The sequence below is a fragment of the Phocoena sinus genome, chromosome 9 (genome assembly GCF_008692025.1).
Source record: "Phocoena sinus isolate mPhoSin1 chromosome 9, mPhoSin1.pri, whole genome shotgun sequence".
Classification (NCBI taxonomy): domain Eukaryota; kingdom Metazoa; phylum Chordata; class Mammalia; order Artiodactyla; family Phocoenidae; genus Phocoena; species Phocoena sinus.
The window spans coordinates 44,715,142-44,730,108 of record NC_045771.1 but is presented as its reverse complement, the minus strand read 5'-3'; the positions used below and the strand labels follow the sequence as shown (position 1 = coordinate 44,730,108).

Sequence of the window (14,967 nt, the reverse complement as noted above, 5' to 3'; positions counted from 1 at the left end):
AATTGTGGTTACTTAGATTGAGGAGAAAGCTGAAGAAAAGGACCAGAAAAAAAAAAGGTAGGGAAATTATGCAGATATGACCATCAGCAGATTTTCAATATTTTCACCAAATTTAAAACAAGAAATGATAGTCTTCAACTGTCACCAGGGCATATAATTTGGAAATATTCAAAACTAAATGTAAGGTTTGAGATCTATGAAACCCTTTCTTCAACTCCTAAAGATCGGAGAAGGTAGTCCTCTGACTTCCCTTAAAAGCAGCAGGCATGTTTCATCCTTTAAGTACAGCGTTTGCAGGAATAGAGAATGATGAACTAATATCTCAATTCTTTCCAACCGGAGATTCAGAAATCCAGAAAAAGAGGGGTTGTTAACGTATGCTTAACATGGCCAATATATCAATTTGTTTTCATTTGAAAAGCCATAAATAGCATTTTGATATTTCAGTAAGTGGCTACAAATTTCTCTAGGTCACTTTCTTTGTTAGACATTGACAGAGAGACCCCTGCGTATGAGATAAGAATTTGAATATTTATTGATGCCTTCTTGTATAGTGTAAAGTTGATCAGGTTGCCTGATTTTAAAATGTCGGTGCTTGGGCCCCACCCCAGACCAGGTAACTCAGAACATTAGGGCAGCACTAACACAAACCATCCCCACCCAAGCAAAAAAGCACACCTATTTTACAAGCAAGGACATAAGCTCAGAGGGACTTACATAACTGTTAAGTGGAGAGCTGTGATCAAAGCCCTGTTTCCTATATCTCATTTGGAGCACTGCCACCCGGCTGAGTCACCCCTGTGAGGGAGGTTTCCTGATTCTTCCATGTGATAACTGTGTTGCAGCTTTATTGGTGAAATACTCATAGTCTAAACTCAAACTTTGTTTTACAGCCATCCTTTCCAAGGCCAGTATTCAGTGTCAGACATGAAGTTAAGATTCTCACAGTGAGTATTTAGGGAAAATACTAGGAACAGTCTTACATCTGAATGTATGCCATGTGTTTCATTGCTAATTGGGAATTGTTTTTCTCCACTTCACAGACTTGTGCTTCAAATAGTAACCAAATATGTGCGTAACATTCTCTAGCTCAGCAGTGTGTATGTTTCAAAGTGAAAACACTGCTGTTTCATGGAGAATGGTGTGAACTAATAGCCAGATTTGCCATTTTGTTCTGGTGAAGTTACTTTAGCATATTGTGACTGTAGGAAGAGTTAAGCATGCATCCTTACGCCCTTACCACTTTTTGGCTCATCTGCCTATCTTTTAGTGTTTTCTGAAGATTCACATGCTTAAAATGTTAGTAAATTAATTGATGCATAACAAATAATGCATTATTTAGCTTCTTTTCTCAGTACTGATTTGAGGGATGGTTATGGAGTGGTGAATGTATACCTGAGAGATTTTTTAAAAATTGTACTTAACGTTCCTCTCCTTTACTCAGTTCTGTTCAAAACAGTGAACGTGGCAAAAAACTTGGAAACGTCATGGTCACAACGAGTCGGAATGTTGTGCAAACAGGAAAAGCTGTTGGTAAGGATGTCTTGGGCAGGAACAGATTGGAATCATAACACATCTCTTCTCTATCCTCAGTATGTCATTGATAAAAACAAAGTTGTAGAGATCTGTGTATCACATAATAATGCAAGATGGTCGAATACAGAGGTTTTTGTTTTAAATTTTGGGCTTATTCATTAAAACAATTCTTGTGGCACTAGATGATGTCAAACCAAGTTTAGCAAATTTTGTCCTGTCTGTTCTGTTACCAGGATTCAAGCTTCTCTGGAGTTTTTCCTCCATTCCCTGAGCTGCCCACAGTTTGTTCATTCATTCATTCATTCATTTATTTATTTTTTAATTTTTTTAATTTTTTTTATTTTTTTGGCTGCACACGGGCTTTCTCTAGTTGCAGCCAGCAGGGGCTACTCTTCATTGCAGTGCGCGGTCTTCTCATTGCAGTGGCTTCTTGTTGCGGAGCACGGGTTCTAGGCGCACGGGCTTCAGTAGTTGTGGGTCGTGGGTTCTAGAGCGCAGGCTCAGTAGTTGTGGCTCACGGGCTTAGTTGCTCCGCGGCATGTGGGATCTTCCCCAGACCAGGGCTCGAACCCATGTCCCCTGCATTGGCAGGCGGTTTCCCAACCACTGTGCCACCAGGGAAGTCCCAGCCCACAGTTCTTTATAAATAGTAGAGAGCCATAATAATAAAGTAGGCATTAGGAACTGCCATCTTTTAAGGTAGTATCACACAATAAAGAAGATCAGTGAAACCAACAGTTGTTTTTATGAAAAAATCAACAACATTAGTGAAACCTTTTAGACTAATAAAGAGAAAAAGAAGATACAAATTACCAGTATTGGGCATGAAAGAGGGGACACCACTGTAGATCTTACAGAAATTAAAAGGATAATAATATTGTGAATAATTTTATGCCAATTTTTCAACAACTTAGGTAAAATCTACAATTTCCTTGAAAGACTCAAATCGCCAAAACCAATGCAGTAAAGAAATAGAAAATCTGAATAGCCCTATATCTATTAAATAAGTTGAATTAAAATTTAAAAGCTTGCCACAAGGTTTTAAATATAATCTAAACACAGATGGCTTCACTCACAAATTTTATCAAACATTTAAGGAATAATGCTACTGTTATACAAACTCTTTAAGAAAGTAGTGGTTGAGGTAATACTCCCCAACTCATTTACTTAGCCCAGTATTACCCTGATACCAAAGCCAGACAAATGGTAGCATGCTATTATATACACCCTTCTGTACCTTTTTTTCACTTAAAATATTTTGAAGATTATTCCATACCCCTTCTAAAGAAACTTCTTGTTCCCTCTTTTCTATATTTTAACTTTTTATTTTTATATTATTTCAAACTTAAATTGTGCAACAGTGTACAAGGAAAACTCCCAGTTATCTCAGATTCACTGATTATTTACATTTGGCTATGTTTGCTTTGTCATATCAGTATTGAAAATAGGACCCGTCTCCTTTCTTACCTCCTGAGAGAGCTTGGCTAACCCTTACTGAACACAACTCAAAAGCCCCAGAACTAAGTGATCTCTGTGCAGGGGTCCTCGTAGCTCTAACGTCCTGTATATCCAGAGATAGGGTGAGAGAACTACTCCACACACTCGTCTTAGAAGAGAAACACAAGGCACATAGCCCCATCACTATGGAAAAGTAGGAAAATTCTACTTCATCATAGTTATATGATGTCAGTTGTTAGTTAATTTTTAGTGATGCTGCTGATATTTAAATTCTAAGGCCTATTCTCTTCTTCCACACTGCCTTCTTCAAGAATAGCGAGTATGGATGATTCAGCTTAAATAATTTCACTTTAACAGGAGATAACGCTCTTAAAAACAAAACAAACCTCAGGCAGATAGAGCTCTGTGTGTCTTCATTGATGCAACATCATTTTCGATAACAAAAACAAATTTCCCTAAGCAGCCTAACAACTCTTCCCTGCAGGTGGTTTTTAGTTATCAACTTGGATTTAGGGTACAGAGAGCTCATAGGACTTTTTCAGCTCTCCAAGTCATTCTGCTGCACAGCCAGTGCTGAGAACCACTGGCCTGGCACAGTGGGTATTAAGGAAAGAGTTTGCTCAAGATTTTCAAAATGATGAGGAGAGCAGGGTCTTACACCCTGGCATTATCCAGGTTCCTCTTAGACATTCCCATGGTAAGGGATTATTTTGAAACTAGAAGTGTAAATGGTATTTTAGCAACTATTAACATATTGGTTGCAGTTAATTAACATTTATTAATTAACATTGGTTTTTCAGTGTCTCTTAACAAAAGTGAAGACATTTTTCCTTTTGTTTTTCCCCTTCTTTCCATTCAGGCCAGTCAGTTGGAGGAGCTTTTTCCAGTGCAAAGACAGCCATGTCTTCATGGCTTTCTACTTTCACCAGTTCCACTCCACAGAGTCTCACTGAGCTGCCTGACGGGAAACCCTGAGCAGAGCAAGCCACCCAGAAGCTGCTGTCGCTTTCTTAGGTTTAAGCGTCCCCTGTCTGTCTGCTGCTCCCAGACTGTTCCTCTTCATCGACCACAGGTCCACAGCAGGGACCAATAGGTCGAACTGTTTACAGGGACGGTTGCCCTCTGTGTAAATGAATGTCACGGGATGCTGAAAAGACGAAACCACAAGCATAGCAGGGACGGCTTCCCAGGTTGGGGTTTAAATTGACTACTTTTATTTCAGTCTGAGCCTGATTGAAACACAGTGAACGTTCTAATGAATTCTGAGTTCTGGTATTATACATTTGTTTACTTTAGAAAAGTTTTTACTTGGTGTAAATTTTGTTCTGTTGTTGCTGTTTGAATATCCAGATGGATATTTATATGTGCTAAGATTAAGTTATATTACTATTTTAATTTCTCTAAAGTGGGCCCTAAAATGTGCTTACATTTAGCAGTAAGGGGGCATATAATCCAGCCCTTCATTATTATCTTGCTGAGTTATATGAGGATTTTTTGTTTGTTGGTTTTCTACCCACAGAACACATTTATCACTTCACTTCCTCCTAGAAACCGTGGAAGTCAGAGGTGGTAGTTCTGAGGATGGAGTGTTTTGTTTTGTGCATTTAATTTATTCTTTCCCAATCCTAAGCACTTGCTTTGAGGTGTCAAGGAGGGTCACTGTGCTTTCTTCCTTTTCCTAATTGTTCAAGTAGATGTGCAAAGAAACAGCATGGTGACGGTTGTAGCGGTGTTCAAGCAGTTTAACTGAGTGTGTATTTAGGGCAAGACTTTTAAAGATCTAGGTGTTAGTTCTATTGACTGTAGTAATGTTGCAATCTTTACATGCATTTTTTAACCCAGAGTTTGTGCCTTCTATTTCTTCTTTTGAACAGTTTTCCATTGGGTGTTTACAGACTTACAGGTTTTTTCTTAGTCTTAATCTTCATAAAGCTTTTCAGGGCGCTTGGCCTTCCTACTTCCCTGATAGAAAATCCTCATGTAATCAATTTCTACCCCCTTCCAAAAGCAAGATGATCTGTAAATATTAAACAGAAATCTCATCTTGGCTCACATTTAGAAAAGCAAGAGAAGAAAACTATAGCCATGACATCAGTCATGTTTCATGAAGGACACCTGCGTTCATTTTAGACACAGGTGTGCTCACTACTGAAGATTTTTACACAGCTAGACCTCATGTGGCTGCCAGGCTCAGCTCTCATTTGCTTTTCAAGGGGACTTTGGCTGGGTGTTCTCAGGGAGTACTTACAGGCGACAGGCTGCTTTTTCAGTAACAAAGGATACTTGGAAAATACATCATGAGTATCATCTACATTTGATATAAAGCGTATTGAGAAAATCGGGGACCTAATTAGGGAGGACGCTTGATTATATTTGATTTACCCTTTAAGAAATGTTTGTATAAAAAGCACTACTAGGGCATGTGAAATGAAACATAGGGACATAATCTAAATATCCCTAAAATTTCCAATTTGTGTTTTAACACAAGTCCTGCACACCTAAAAGCGTACTTCCCTCTTTGAGTATAATAACTCAAGGTAAAGGGCTTATTGTGAGAACTGTATTAATTCCACTTCTGCTAGGAAAGTTTGCTTTCTCAGGAAATACAATTTGAAGAGAAGAAAGTAGTACCAAACAAAACTTTAAAAGGTACTTTAAAGTTGCACTGAGACTAACATCTTATTTTTTCGTGAGGCCGCATTGTTGAGTAGAGTGTGATAGTGTATCGGTACGCAGTTGCTACTCTCGACTGCCAGGCTGTTCACGGCGCTAAGAGTGCTGTGAGGGGTCAGCCAGCACACTGCTGGTTCCTCCTTTCGTTTGTATGGCTTGTATGATTGGGGTGAATTCTCATCTCTCACTATTCCAAGAAGTCCAATCCACTTTGGAATCCCACCGAAATAAAACAAGTTACATAAAATTTAACTTTGCTTTAGTATCACTCCCTATTTTATATACACCTTAATGGAACTTTCTATTCATGTTTCTGGTTAAGAGTTCAATTCTTATTTACTGTGGTCATTTAACTGGCTTTCAACATAAAGTGAGTATTTCAGAAGATAGAACTTTTGTCATAGAAATGGTCAAAAGACCATAACTCTATTTCCTTCAGGTTCTAGAAGGTATGGGCATCTTCAGGGAGTGCAGGCTATTACGTTGCTGCTGGGGGGCCCTGGGGCAGCCAGCACAGTTGCAGGCAGGAAGTCTGGCCCCTGGTCCCGGGAGCCTACGTGCTTCAAGTTTGGGTTCCTGGCTCCAGCCCAGCATCCAGCCTGGAAGCAGTAGCCTCCTCTAGCCACTGGCTCTGTGAGTGGAGCCAACACTGGTGTGGCTGTCTTCGGACAAATCACTGGAAAAGGTGTGTGCTTTGCTTGGCCACAGTGTTTTTGTCTGAGAACTGAGTGCGTTTATGTAGGCCCGAGGGAGCTAGGGTCAGCCAGGCAACACAGACTGCATCCATAGCTTGGTGGAGACCTCGCTCCTGTCCAGGTGACTTAAAAAGAGTGTTTGGAAAATGTCCCTGGTGTGCTTTAATTCCTACTAGGCACTGTAATGACGATGACATAGGTAAAGGAAAGAGGGTTAAAGCTGACCCAAGTGTCCTGAGTTAAGTGAATAGGAAAAGTTGCCTGTCACAGTATGGCTTAGGGTTATTTTACATCTGCATTTGGCTCATATAACCAGTATGAATAGTCTATCCCCAAATCTGTTAGTGATTTACTAGCCCCCAGGCCCTAAAATACAATTTTCTTCTACTTTTTGCTTTAAGAAACACAGCAGCTGTATCTTTGGGCAGCAAACCAGAGCATATGGCGTGATTTCCTCAACCTTATCTTGCTTTCCAAGTCCTATATTAAGCATTGGTTTTTTGTTGTTGTTGTTGTTGTTTTTAGAATAATTTACTTAGAAAGGCAAGGAGAAAACAAATTAGGAAGGGAGAGGTGAGAAGTTGCAAAGCCAAGAGACAAGGTCCTTTAAAATCTGAATGAAAGTACTTTGAGAGCAGTATTTTTTTTTCTTTCGGTATAAATTTATTTATTTTTGGCTGTGTTGGGTCTTTGTAGCTGCGCGCAGACTTTCTCTAGTTGAGGCAAGCGGGGGCTACTCTTCATTGCGGTGCACGGGCTTCTCATTGTGGTGGCTTCTCTTGTTGCAGAGCATGGGCTCTAGGAGCACGGGCTTCAGTAGTTGTGGCATGTGGGCTCAGTAGTTGTGGCGCATGGGCTTAGTTGCTCTGCGGCATGTGGGCTCAAGCCCATGTCCCCTGCATTGGCAGGCTGATTCTTAACCACTGTGCCACCAAGGAAGCCCGAGAGCACTATTTAATATGCTAAAGGTTATAATAATTCTTTTATGAAGAACTTAAATTTTTCATCTGCTAGTTACAAGTTTTTTGTTGTTGTTGTTGTTTTTGTTGTTGTTGCTGTACGCAGGCCTCTCCCTGTTGTGGCCTCTCCCGTTGCGGAGCACAGGCTCCGGACGCGCAGGCTCAGCGGCCATGGCTCACGGGCCCAGCCGCTCCGCGGCATGTGGGATCTTCCCGGACCGGGGCACGAACCCGTGTCCCCTGCATCGGCAGGCGGACTCTCAACCACTGCGCCACCAGGGAAGCCCACGAGTTTTAAAATGAGGCTTTAACTTTATCTCCCTGGCAGGCAGTTTTTGTTTTTAATTTGTTTTGTGGAAGTTAGAGTCAGTGGTCCTTTTCCCTGAGGCCTGGTGATGAGTTTAGGAGCACCCAGCCCTGTGAGGGGCCAGTGGACTTATCCTGAACCCCTTGAACTTTTATCTGCTTCAGCAGTTTGGGAAAGTAGCCTGTTAGGCTGGTAGCCGGTAAGTGTTGCCTGTTATTTTATCAGGGAGTTGGTTGGGACTCTTGAGATGGCATTGACATTTGCATGCTCTGATTGTTTGACCAGAGGTGGCACGTCATTCATGGCCTTTCCACCCAGTTCTGTGGTAGCCTCTAAACACGATAGAGAACGCAACTGTAGTTTCTAGAAGATGATTGTCATGCTGTGTAGCTCAGCGTGCCACTACGAGTTTTTTCATTCCAAGTCTTTGGACTTCATAACATTGGAATTGTTTTTTCATCATTTCCAACATTCCATAAATATTTGTCAAGGACAAAGAAAAGGAATGTGGATCTTTATTCTTCTCATATAAATAACTTTGTACACATGACTTCCTGCTTTCATATGAAGGAGAAGAAACTAGCTCCCTTGTATGGCAGCTCCAAAACTAAAAGATTGTTGGACGTATAAGGGGTTGAATATATTTTGTAAAACGCTAATGCATTTGTATCTCTGTGCTGTTCTAAAGATTACCTTTTTACTTATATTAATTAAAGATATAGAAACTATATATTTAAATCATGTTAAATGGGACACAACTTAGGGGTTTTCCTCAATCTTATTTTTCATCGGCTTCTCACACTCATATAGTAAGTATGCTGCTCAAATTTTTTTGCGTGCAATATGAATATTTGAACATTTCAGTGAGGTACTGAGCCAGAAAAGGTAATTGAAGTTTTTAGAAAACTTACGTGCTTAGAAAATATATTGTTTTCTTTAAATATTAGTAATTTATAGCTGGAAATACAGGATCAAGACTTGTTTCAGGCCACTTGATCACTGGTTCCTAAATTTAGGAAGCATATGATTGACAGGTTGGTGAAAGCATTTAGTGGGTACAGGAATAGTTTAAATACTTGAGATTAAAGGTTTTTCACAAACCCCGTTCTAAGAAAGTTTAGCTTAGAAATCTTAGAAAGTTTTCTTAGGAAGTTTAGAGCTGTGGTACATGTTTTGATGAGAAAGATAGTTTCTCTAGTAGTTTTATAATTTGTAGTAGTCTTTTGTTTCTGTTGTCATTTGTTTTTTAAAAAATGTTAAAATTATAAATCACGTCCAATCATACTGAATTGTAAAACTTCTACTGTATCTTTATTTTAAGGAAAAATGAGAATAAAATTATCCTGTTTCTCCTGCATACAGTGAGTGCACTTGGCCTGTTTTTCTAGAAGTACCCTTCATGTTGTCAGTGTGGTTTCTGGCCTGCTTCACAGTTGGAGAGAAGGGCCAGCTTCGTTTATTAGGAAACCAGCGGAACTAAAGGACTCATTGCTCGTTTTTTTTTTTTTTTTTTACTCTCTCATTTTGAAAATACTTGTGGTGCTTCAGTTTGTGAGGTGGTGACCCTCGCAGCAAGAATGTTTAGTTCCTGGGGCTGCACAAAGTACAACCAAACGGAGTTTGGTCGTGCAGTAACGTCTTGTCACATGCTGACGGACAGAAATCCCCAGGGGACTAGGATATTGCCCCAAGCAACCCATTTTTCCATCCGTACTGGTGAGCTTCAGAATAACCTTGACATTTCCACTGAGGACTCCTAGCACATTTTCACATATGTATTTGCATGTACCATGGTTTCCTTACAGCTGTTTTGCAAAACAGCTTCACAGAAGAAGGAGACAAATTTCTTTGCTCCCAGGAATGTGCGCTGCCTTGAGTACAGGGTTAAATTTAAGGTACCAGTGTTCTTACAACGTGGACTGTTGCTGCCTGGAGCTGACAAGGTGACTCGGGCAGTAGAGCTCGACACCGCCAACATCTCCCTTTTCCGAGGACCTGTTCCAGCTGCGCTTCAGGCTCTGCCGTGGTGAGGGGATGGTCCCCCATCGTCTCCCAGGTCAGAGCTGCCTTCTCTTCATTCTGATAGGATGGGAGTTGCAATGATCAAACCTGGCAACATCTGGAAAGAGCATGATTATAGAGCCAGTTTCTTCCAAGGAACCACACTTTGTGAAGGGCTCATCTCCTCCTGTGGTAATCACAGGCTTAGGGAACCGCTCTGCAGCAGGACTGATCTGTCCAAGTTCACAATCGACAGATCCCCAGTGGACCTTCCAGTCGCGTGACCGACAGCCAACTCCAGTCAAGGCGGCTAAGGTCTAGTCATCCAGCACAGGTAACACACTTTGTATGGCTATGGATTCAGAGACCAGGGAGTGTCTGGGGCAGGAAAGCCAGATGGTTGTGCTCTTTGCTCTTGATCCCACGTATACCTGTTTTGGAACCACTGACATCCCAGCATAACACAAAAACTAAGATTCAAATGTTTCTAAATGTGTATGTTTTATCCTTCACCAGACCTGGCTTCCCTCCTGGGGCACATTGATGTGGAGGGTGGGAAAATGGCGAAAGCCACTAGATAACATATTGATCATTGTTGAAGCCAGGAGATGAGTACACAGGGGTTCGCTAGACTATTCTGGTGTCAATGTATGTTTGAGAATTTCCATAATGAAAAGTTAAAAACTCCTTGCTCGCCATGAAACAACTCTGCTGCTGCTGGAAAGGCTCCACCCTCTGTGTCCTCCCTGCCCACCCCCCAGCCCCCGACCCTGGCAATGCTCTCAAGTAGTTGCAGGGAATTTTGAAGACTTCAGTGGGGCTCTCGGCATCAAATCAGTGTCTGCTAGTCCTCTTCTGACCTTACATGGTTCCAGTCACTTGTCCTTGTAAAGCAGAATCTCTCTTGAGTTAGCTTTAGAATGGAAGGACTGGGAAAGAACAGAAAATAAGTTTTTGGAAAAATTTGTTCCATCACTAAGTTCCTACTGTTCTTCCTCAGTAACTCATCTTCGTTCCATCTCTTTCTAACTTCACTTCCGTCATTCCTGGTCTGTTATGCCTGAGCCTTTATCAGTTTCTCTACTTTCAGTCCACCCTACCCCTCACACCCAGAATCATCTCCCTGAGACATTAGGTTTGTTTTTTTTTTTTTTTTTAAGACACCAATTGTACTTGAACATTTGTTACTTTTTTAAAAATAATTAATTAATTTATTTATTTTTGGCTGTGTTGGGTCTTTGTTTCTGTGCGAGAGCTTTCTCTAGCTGCGGTGAGCAGGGGCCACTCTTCATCGCGGTGCGCAGGCCTCTCACTATCGCGGCCTCTCTTGTTGTGGAGCACAAGCTCCAGACGCGCAGGCTCAGTAGTTGTGGCTCACGGGCCTAGTTGCTCCGCGGCATGTGGGATCTTCCCAGACCAGGTCTCGAACCTGTGTCCCCTGCATTGGCAGGCAGATTCTCAACCACTGTGCCACCAGGGAAGCCCCATTAGGGTATTTTTAGTTGTCCCTTTGCTGCATGGTAATCCTCCAAGTCTACTTACTGTCTACAGAATTAAATCCAGATTCCTGAATCAGGAACTCAGGGTCCACCACACAGTAACATCCCAAACTTCTCTCCTGACACCCTGGCCTCCACAAGCGCCCTGGCTAAGTGACACCTTTGCTGTGGTCACGCTTTCCCACCCCTCTAGTTGTTGGAGAAGCATTATTGAGAGAACCCCTGATAGACACTTAACTGAAGGTCAGCTCCAGCCTCTCTTGCTCTTCAAAGTCTCCCCTGGGGCTACTCGGATTTCTTTCTAAAATACTTAGACTCAGCTTTGATTGAGCACCACGCAAATAGGTGCTTCTGTCTTGGAGATTTTCAACCAGTTAAACTTTAAGAAAGGGACGGGCAACTTAAGTGCGAAATACACATACAGAAAAGAAACGTATACATTAAGCTTAACCAATCACACAACGAGTACCCAGGCAAGAAATAGCATATTGCCCGCACCTAAAATGCGCTGCCCCTTGTGTCTCTCCCAGATCATAATTCTTCCTTCTCCAGATGTGTTTGGTTTTCTGATTCTTGAGATAATCGTTTTCTTATAATTCGACCTCCTCCTTCCTGTATATGTTTCCCAAACAGCACTGTTAGTTTTTGTCTGTTTTTGAACTTGTATAAACGGTATCACACCATTCGTATTGTCTTTTTCCGCTTAATTTTGGTTTTAGGAGATCATTCTCTTTCACTGCTTTATAAGCTGTTCCACTGTACGACTGCACCACAGTTTATCCAGTCTGCTATGGGTGGGCGGTGGCTGTTTCTGGTTTGAAGCTAATGTGAAGAGCAGTGCTGCTCTGACCCTTCTAGTATGCATCTCCCAGTGCACCTGTGCATGTTTTCTCTAGGGTATAAATGTGGGAATGAAACTGCAGGGTCATGGGAATATGTATCTCTTCAAACTTTTTAGTTAATGCCAACCTGTTTTTCAAAGGGATGATACCATTTTACCCTCCCACCAGCAGGGAATGAGAACAACATTGTTCCACATTGTCTCCCATGTTTGGTATCACCAGGAATTTAAATTTCTGCTGATTTGATGGGTGTAAGATGGTATCTCCTTGTGGGTTTTAATTTGCATTTCCCTGTGTACAAATAAAATTGAGTACTTTTTAATTTACTTATTGACTATTTAGATTTCCACTTTTGTGAAATGCCTATTCGTCTTTTACCCACTTTTCTGTTAGGTTATCTGTTTCTTATTTGCTTGAGTTTTAATTTTACGAGTGTGTATGTATGTGTGTATACCTCAGTCTATAGATAGATAGACGATAGATAGATGGATTTCTGGATACTATTTCTTTGTCAATTATGTGTGTTGCAAATACTCATTCTGTGACTTACCTTCATTCTTTATGGCCTCTTTTGATGCAAAGAGTTCTTAATGTAGTCAAATTTATCTTTCCTCTTATGATTAGAGAAAATCATATCTTTTTGTGTTTTATTTAAGAAACTTTTCTCTACCTCAAGGTCATAAGGATATTCTCTATAATCTTCTAAGAGTTTTTCAGTTTTGCCTTTCACATTTAGGGCTTTCTTCACCTGAAATTTCTTTCCCAGTCCCCACTCCCCCCTTCCCCTACCCAATATGGCTAGAAAGTTTTGGCACTCCTTATTTGGCCAAGTAAGGACTCTATTTATTTATTATTTATTTATTGGTTTTTAAAAACCTTTTATTGAAATATAGTTGATTTACAATGTTGTGTTAGTTTTAGGTGTACAGCAAAGTGATTCAGTTTTATATATGTATATTATATATATATAATATATATATACATGCACTGCTTTTTAGATTATTTTCCATTATAGGTTATTACAAGATACTGAGTAGAGTTCCCTGTGCTATACAATAGGTTCTTGTTGGTAATCTATTTTATATATAGTAGTGTGTATATTTTAATCCCAAACTCCTAATTTATCCCACCCCTGTCCCCTTTCCCCTTTCCCCTTCGGTAACCTAAGTTTGTTTTCTATGTCTGTGAGTCTATTTCCATTTTGTAAATAAGTTCATTTGTATCCGTTTTTTAGATTCCATATATAAACCACATCATATGATATTTGTCTTTTTTTACAAAGACGTTTTAATACCAAAACATGGGAAGAGCATAGGGTCAGAGTAAAGGAGAATCCTTTAAATCAAATTAGTAACTCTTTGTTGTATGAGTTTAATTTGTCCCTATTTTTCTCATTTTGTTACAGGTCCTGTGCAAAACTTTGCCTCAGCATGAGTTTTTGAAGACAGAGGAGGGAACCCAATTTTTTTTTACTTTGAAGGGCTGATGTTCTCCAAGACTAGCAATCACATAAATGTCCGGTGTGTCCGGAACTGTCCTGGGCAGCCACAAGCCCTAAGGACTTTTAGCACCGAAGCAGAGACTCACACTGGCCTCCAGAGATCCAAGATGTGCACATCTTTGGCTACTTGCCCTGGGAAGTCACTTTCAGAACTAACCCATGTCCCTCACACTGCATTTTAAACCCTACCTTCTTCCCATCAAGTATTTGAGTGCCTACTGTGTACACACACAGTACATGCCACCCACATAGCAGGGGGAGAATGGATGGTTACCATAGTGGGTAAAGACGCTGGGTCAAAGGTCAGCCCAGTGTGTTTGAGCAGGTGACCAGCTCCTTTTTGGCAGCGGTGAGTAGATGTTTCTTCCCCTGAAGGCTGAGTGATAGTTTTAGGAGTGAGGTGGGTTTAGATACAAAGGGCTCCAGGGCCTAGGAGGACAACATAGGCAAAGACTGGGAAGCAGTGAATGTCCTTTGGTGTGGCTGGAACCTAAATGGCAAGGGGGGATGGGCAAGAGATGAGGCTGTAAGATAAGGCCAGGTTTGGAAAAAGAGATACCTGTCAGCCTGGCAGAGGGGGGGTGGACTTGATCTAAAAGGGCAGGGGAAAACCTTAAAGGGCTCTCCAAGGGCAAGTGGCAGGTTGGGTGCTGCATTTGAGAAAGTTCATTCTGGGTTGGGCACCACTGCGTTTGCATAGCCATTAGCTCTAGTGATGTCTCTCTGAACTCAGCCATCACCACCTTCCTTTTCCTCAAGGGCCCAATCTCTTAGCTTTGTACCAACTTTAAATCCCATTTGCCCCAAACAGTGGGCCCCAGAACAAAACTCCTATGGACCCAGCCCTCAGTCAAAAACCAGTCGCCCTGATGTCACCCTGAGAACTGTTTTCCTTTGATTTCTCCAGCTGTTAGACTAGCGGGGGGCTTGTGAACGAGGAGCGGCTCTGAAGTGATTGTGGGCGGTGCCGGGAGAGCCCGGAGGACACTTCAGCATCTGCTGAGGTTACTCTTTTTGGCAAAGGGGAGACCCAAGAGACCCGTGCCGCCACCACCATGTTGATAAACCTGGGTGAAACTCACTTTTTCTTCCTAAAGTTTACAAGCAGGAAGGGAATACTTCGTATGTTCTAAGAGTCCATCTGCAGTTAACATCCGGACTTTCATTTATATTCGATCTAATCCATGGAATTTTTATTCTGATCAGCGTTACCAGATGAGCCATGTGCACTGAGGAATGATTAGCCCAAAGTAGGACAGAAGAGAATCTGAAAAGTAGCCTTTCCACCTGCCCCCTGGCTCTGTCCTAGAAAACAGTCAGTCAGCAGCACTTCCTAGAAACCACGGAGACAGAAGTTACGCTGCACCGTCTTCAGCTGCAGGAATCCTGAATTGGTTCTTTGTACAAGATCATCCATTAAACGCCAAAGCCTCAGTGCCCTCGATAGATCATTCACTCCCACTAAATGCCTTAGAAATGGAAATTCCAGGTAAGGT

The 14,967-nt window shown here is 41.4% G+C and overlaps 1 protein-coding gene across 7 annotated transcripts in view; it reads left to right on the top strand.

Moving 5' to 3' along the window:
* Positions 1–14,967, top strand: part of AVL9 (AVL9 cell migration associated) — a 92,461-nt gene that overhangs the window by 51,156 nt on the left and 26,338 nt on the right. For 4 of the 7 annotated variants that reach the window (XM_032642356.1, XM_032642359.1, XM_032642355.1 and 1 more), the window contains exons 14-17: positions 894–947; positions 1,445–1,533; positions 3,854–9,963; positions 13,376–14,960. In XM_032642356.1, the coding sequence (XP_032498247.1) occupies positions 894–947; positions 1,445–1,533; positions 3,854–3,969 (259 nt within the window). In that variant the 3' untranslated portion in view covers positions 3,970–9,963; positions 13,376–14,960. The remainder of the gene's footprint in view (positions 1–893; positions 948–1,444; positions 1,534–3,853; positions 9,964–13,375; positions 14,961–14,967) is intronic. The other 3 variants (XM_032642363.1, XM_032642362.1, XM_032642357.1) reach the window with 3 other exon arrangements.